Raw genomic sequence first — 6000 nt, forward strand, 5'->3', positions numbered from 1 at the left:
ATTCCTTAGAAGTATAGTGTTCTTAGCAGTGTCTGCAAATAATGTATGAAATGTGAACACAAATCTTATATAATTTAACAAAGATCCTACTGTAGTTAGGATCAATACTCAAGCAATAAAAACAAAGGTTTTTTCAAAGTTCATTTCATGTCGTAGTATGAATACAAACAATACTGTTTTCCCAGTAAAATGTTATAAAAATATATTTAAAAAAAAAACCAAAGATTTTACCATACCTTGCATTACATAGTGTCTGCTGATGATGATAACAATTATTTTATTTTTGGCTTCTTAACGCAACTACAGTACATGTACCTGTGTGAAAAAATGGCATTTTTATGAAAAAAAAAATTGTTGATTTACTTTTATTACAGTGCCATGTTATCTCCTCATTTTTATTTTTTTGTGTTGTGGCTATGTTCACACATGGCAGCTAACGGTTAGCAGGATCCGGATAACAAACGTACAGTAAGCGCTTACCCATTCGTTCATATAAGAAAAGCCCTGATCGAGATACCAAGAAAATGATGATTGGATTATTGGCCAATAGGAAACGTGTGATTGGTTAATGGTAGACACGCGCTCAACATGCTAACCGATAGCACTAGCCATTAGCGTATCCGGATCTTGGTTAGCTCTAACCGATTGGGCATTCTCGCACGGGTGTTAACGGTTAGCGTTAATGGTTAGCTCCCAATCCGGATACTCGGGCTCTCGTGTGAACCTGAACAATATTTAAAAGCATTATCAATCTGATTTCTGAACCGATTAACTGCTCAGACACTAGCTCAATCCTGTGATTAGATACTGTACACTAAGCCTGCAGTTTATAGTCCCTATATGAGTGATTAGATAGAAACGTATTTAAGTTAACTCAATTGGTCCTATTAAATCAAGAAAATGTGAAATGTTTGGTTGGCCCCTAGAGAATGTTATCTGCCACCTCTAATGGTAAGATGCGCAGCTTGCAGTAATGGAAGACAATACCCTGATCTCCGATAGTCTACTGATTTAATACATTAGCCATATTTCTACATTGGACTAGTGGCTCAAACATTTTTTCCAAAATACAGTGCATTATAGCTCAAACATTTCTTTCAAAATACAGTGCATTATATCACATGGAGGACATGAAACTGGACACTAGTGTTGACTTTTCTGTTGCATGAGTCCAAAGTCTCTTGCAAGTCACGGGGATGTCCCAGAAAATAACCCATCTCCCTGCAAATTGGTAATATTATGCTTTTACTACTGTATATCAATTGTCTCCCGGAAGTGAGTGCCATGGCACACACGTATAGCAAAATATAATTAGATGTGTTATTAAAAGGAAACTCATTTAAACAGATCTCCCGGAACTTGGGACCCCTGTTGTTATGTTGATCTTAATGTGAATAATAGCAAAACCATTTATAATAAGCAGGTTGTGAAATAGTTGTCAAATGATGTTGGTAAATTATGTAATATTAACAATGTTTATTCTTCATTTTGTTTAGATTGATCTGGAACCAACGGGCAAGGTACATGTTATCATAGAATTAAAAGGATCGTCATCTGAAGGAAAAGGTAAGCAATATCCAAGATTCACAAGTTGGAAGACACCACTTAGTGGCATATCCAGGATTTTAAAAGGTTGGGTTGGCGGTTGGGGAAGGGGCTGAGTATAAATGGTACATCCACTGAACTTTACGCAAGGCACAAACTAGGTACCATTCACAACAAAAATGGTGGTGCTTTGGCTCCGTGAAACCTTCCCCCTCCCCCGTTAGGCCACATCCACTTCAGGATCTCTTTACCACACTACCAGTGTACTGCAGGGAGAAAATGTTTATTTGTGGGAGATGAGTTGATTTGCAGGAGGTTTCTGATTCCTTGTGGGAATGTGCGGAAGACTGCCATTTCCTGGACAGACATTACAAATTCTATAGTCTTATAAAATGTGGTTTGAAGAAAACATAATCATGTGACGACATTTTTCACTACTTCTGCCAATGAATGGAACTCATGATGCATAGATGTTGCTGATGTGACCTACAGTGGTGGCTTGGTATAACTTACTGTACATTGAAAATCAGTGCAAAAGTATAGAAAACAGTAATGTCATGCTTGGTAAAAATACTGATTAACGTAAGAAATAAATGGCAGGGAAAGGCAAATTTGATCTAGTGTTTTGGGTAGTGTTTTATCATAGGGGGTTTTGGGTAGTGTTTTATCATAGCTTTTGTTTTATTAAAGAAACACCTGACATTTCTTCTCATTTTAGTTTCTAATGCTAAGATAATGAAACTATAAGCTAACTTGAGTTATATAATTAAAATCTTGTCAATTTTCTTACTTTCTCTTTGAAATGTGCCACAGTTCCTAACTTTACTATTAAAATTTCTAGAGTGACCAGACATTGTAGGATGCTTGTAATAGTACAATACTGTATGTAGACATGTGGATTAAGTACACATGCACCACTACCAGCATCTGTCACGGTCAATGCACTTTGGCATTTTTAATGATTTATGTTAATCACAATCTTTTTGAACCTTGTATCAACTAAATAAGAAATATCCTATCTTTTTTAGTCTTAAAATCAGGAAAAAAATGTAGCCTGAGAAATTGAATTAATACATTGATATGTTAAAATGAACAAATAAACAACTTTCAATGAGACAAGTATTTAATCTGAGAGATATACAGTCATTTTACTAACTACAGAAATTGGTTGATTATTATTATTTATGTAAGCATTACTTTATTCAGGATGTAACCATTCAGTGACTAGCAAGCTTTCCAATCCCTAGTACATATTGTAATATAGCAATAATATATAAAAAATGTCTTACATACAGTACATGTATAATTCAAAAGTACACTATAAAGTAAATTAAAAACAATGATACATTGCAGACTAGAACTAAAATGAAAGCAGAAAAAATTAGGCTACAGTATTAGCCAACGTAAACTTGTAGGCAAAAAATTAAGGAATGGTGTTATTTTATGCATCTGTATTAAAACAATTTTTTCTAATATTAATAATAAACAAAAAATGAGGTATATTGCTAAGTTGGAAGATCTAATGCATGACAAAAAAAGTTATAATCTAAGTTAAGGTTACAGGAATATGACATTTACTGGATAGTATAAAACGTAATGGTAGGTAGTGCTCATGTGTAGTTGAATGTGGAAAATTCAAGTTAGATGAAAATTATCATTTATACTGTAGTACCATGAATACACATGTACAATAGATACTACTGGTCTTAATCAATAATTGGGAGGTTTTTGAGCATTTTGCAGTTTTATTTTTATCTTCATTTCCTTTTTATTGTATTTCTGTTTCCCATTTCCTGCTATTTGAAACTTTGTTAATGATGTCAGCATGCACTTATAATGCTTGCTGATGATAATGTCAACAAATCTCAGAATACCAAGTATTTTATATTTTGTTTACGAAGTATAAAATATATATGAAGTATATTAATTTATATATAAAGCATCTGCATCTAAGCATTGTAACACAATGTTTCTGCAATCCCTGTAAGAGACAAAGCACAAATTATAGATAAATAAAAAAAATAATGTACAAAAACAAGATGAAGAAGTACCATTTCATAGAGAATCAATAAAATAAAATTTTAAAAACTCAGGAATTTCAAAAAAATTAATATATTATTACACAATTCAAATACAACAATGTATAAACTTTGTGGACCATTTTGTAATATTTGTAGGTCTTTTTGCGAAGCATTCCAGTAAAATTATGTGTTCCAGAATTATTTATAATTGCCAATTAAAAAAAAGAAGCTATTTTTTGACCATATTATTACTATTCTGTATCCCACACAACTGTGTATTAGTAGCTTCTAATCATACGGTAATGCCTTCGTATTCATCTTTGAATTGATAAGCAAATGAGGTAATTATGCATTCTATAGTGAATTGAAGCATTTTGTGATTTGATATTACAGGAATATTAAGTTAACATTTGCATAGTGCCTAAACACAAAACTTCGCAGAAAGCAAACCATTTCATATGATATACTGTACTTGCATTTAAAATTAATTTTTTGTATGTTTTTAAGTATAAATTTCCATAGACTTCCTTCCAACAAATTGACATTATTTTGAACTTATTTTGTATATTTTTTTTTGTTTTAGATAAAATTTTGTCAATTTCTTAATGCAAATTTTTGGGTGGAGTTGTACACATATAGATATGCATTATATTATACTACTTTGGGAATAGGCGTAATAGAATGGGAAATGAACATAATTAAAATTTACAGTTTAACTAAGGTCAAACGCAAAGTACATTCTTAACTGTGAATTCAAACTTGCAGTAATTTTTTTCAACAAATTATTCAGAGTTTCCCCAAACAAGCTGACCTAGAAAAATAACATTGTAAAAGGGCAATGTACTAGTACAGTGTACCCAACAATTGTTTACCAAGCTAGAACTAATTGAAATAATGGAGATCCAGTATTGATGAAAAATTCCAACCTCCTCCCCCCCAGGTATTCCCATCTCCTCCTCCCCCTCCCCTAAAAAAAAACCATAAGTTAAAGGATTAAGAATTACTGTTGCTCAGATTGTAAATCGTTAAGACTGACTATTTAAAAAAAATAAAAAAAAACATTCAAGCATATCATTCCCATGACATTTTGCTCATTTTATCAATATGGATTGGTATTAGTTATTATAATCACAGTTTCTAAGTAAGGATAAGAATGATAAGAATAAATAAACCTATCGGTATTGTAATTTATTGTTTGTTTCTAGGCAAACCAGTGTATCTCGGTGTTTAATCCTCCTATACATACATCACATCGATAACATTAGTGCCTTCAGTGTAGATGAGCTTGTGTACTGTGTGAATGGAGTAGAACATTGTTTTTACTGTCATTGTCAGCCAATCAAAAACAACGAATAAGCAGATCATTAAAGAGTGTCACTTTTAGATAATATCTGCAGGGAAATAAGAAGAGAGGTCTACTTCGTGAATACTTACCTGGATAAGCTGACTAATTGCCTAATCTCTCTCAAAAGAGAACACCCCTTGAAAACAAAATGGAACAGTTGGCCTTGGCGCCAAGCACAAATGATCCCGTAACCATGCATCATCCTCATTCTTTTTCGAAAGATCGTTGTATGCAGGGAAATAAAGTAGAAAGTTGCGTTTCATTGTCAAATTATGGACTGAGCCGTCAAATCCGACAGATCTTTCTCTATGAATTTTTAAACATTTTAATTAATTATTTAATTAATATTGTAATTTTTATTATTATTGTTATTATTATTATCATTATTATCACTATGAATGTGAATGATACCTCAAGAACTAGCTCAAATTGGCGCAAAATCTGTGCGGAATTCGGCTCTTATTCTTTGAAATGCGCTGACTGATCTCTAGGCTAGGTTTTGCGCGGAGGATAGGCCTAGGCCAGGCTAGCTAGGCTAGGCCAAACCGGTCTATTTAGGTTATACAACAAATAATGAATGTTCTGTATTCGTACGATGGAAAGAATATTTTCATACGTTGAAAGATTGACTGTTCCATTCAGCTCGGCTCTGCCTGGTTGAGAATGGAACAGTCAATCTTTTAATTCATGAAAATATTCTTTCCATTGCGCTCATAAACATTTGTGGCAAAGACAAACCAAACCAGTCACTCGTCGCAAACATCGATTTTGAGTTATTAATATAGGGTTAAAGAGTAAAATAAGAGCTATAAAATGGTAAAAAAATCGTTCAAATACAACATTTCCTTCTGAAGTTACAAGCATTTTAGCGTACAGCTGTTTGAAGAAAATATATGAGAAATCAGCCTTCAAAGTTTATGATTTCAGGCATTTCTAATGCAGAAACTATCATAAAATCATCAAAAAGTGTTGTTTTAACATTGAAATTGGGAAAAATAACAGCACAGTATAGATACATAAACCTTAGTTTATTGAAATAAAATAGATTTTTAAAAATTTTACATTCTAGCTATTTTCTCTGAAACACAA

The 6000-nt window shown here is 32.6% G+C and overlaps 1 protein-coding gene across 2 annotated transcripts in view; it reads left to right on the top strand.

Moving 5' to 3' along the window:
* Window positions 1-6000, top strand: part of LOC117107748 (protein kinase C epsilon type-like) — a 75025-nt gene that overhangs the window by 13600 nt on the left and 55425 nt on the right. For both annotated transcript variants that reach the window (XM_033249500.1, XM_033249499.1), the window contains exon 2: window positions 1497-1566. In XM_033249500.1, the coding sequence (XP_033105391.1) occupies window positions 1497-1566 (70 nt within the window). The remainder of the gene's footprint in view (window positions 1-1496; window positions 1567-6000) is intronic.

The sequence above is a fragment of the Anneissia japonica genome, unplaced genomic scaffold, assembly GCF_011630105.1.
Source record: "Anneissia japonica isolate Jap-2015-1 unplaced genomic scaffold, ASM1163010v1 scaffold287871_len1641731_cov197, whole genome shotgun sequence".
In the NCBI taxonomy this organism is placed as follows: Eukaryota; Metazoa; Echinodermata; class Crinoidea; order Comatulida; family Comatulidae; genus Anneissia; species Anneissia japonica.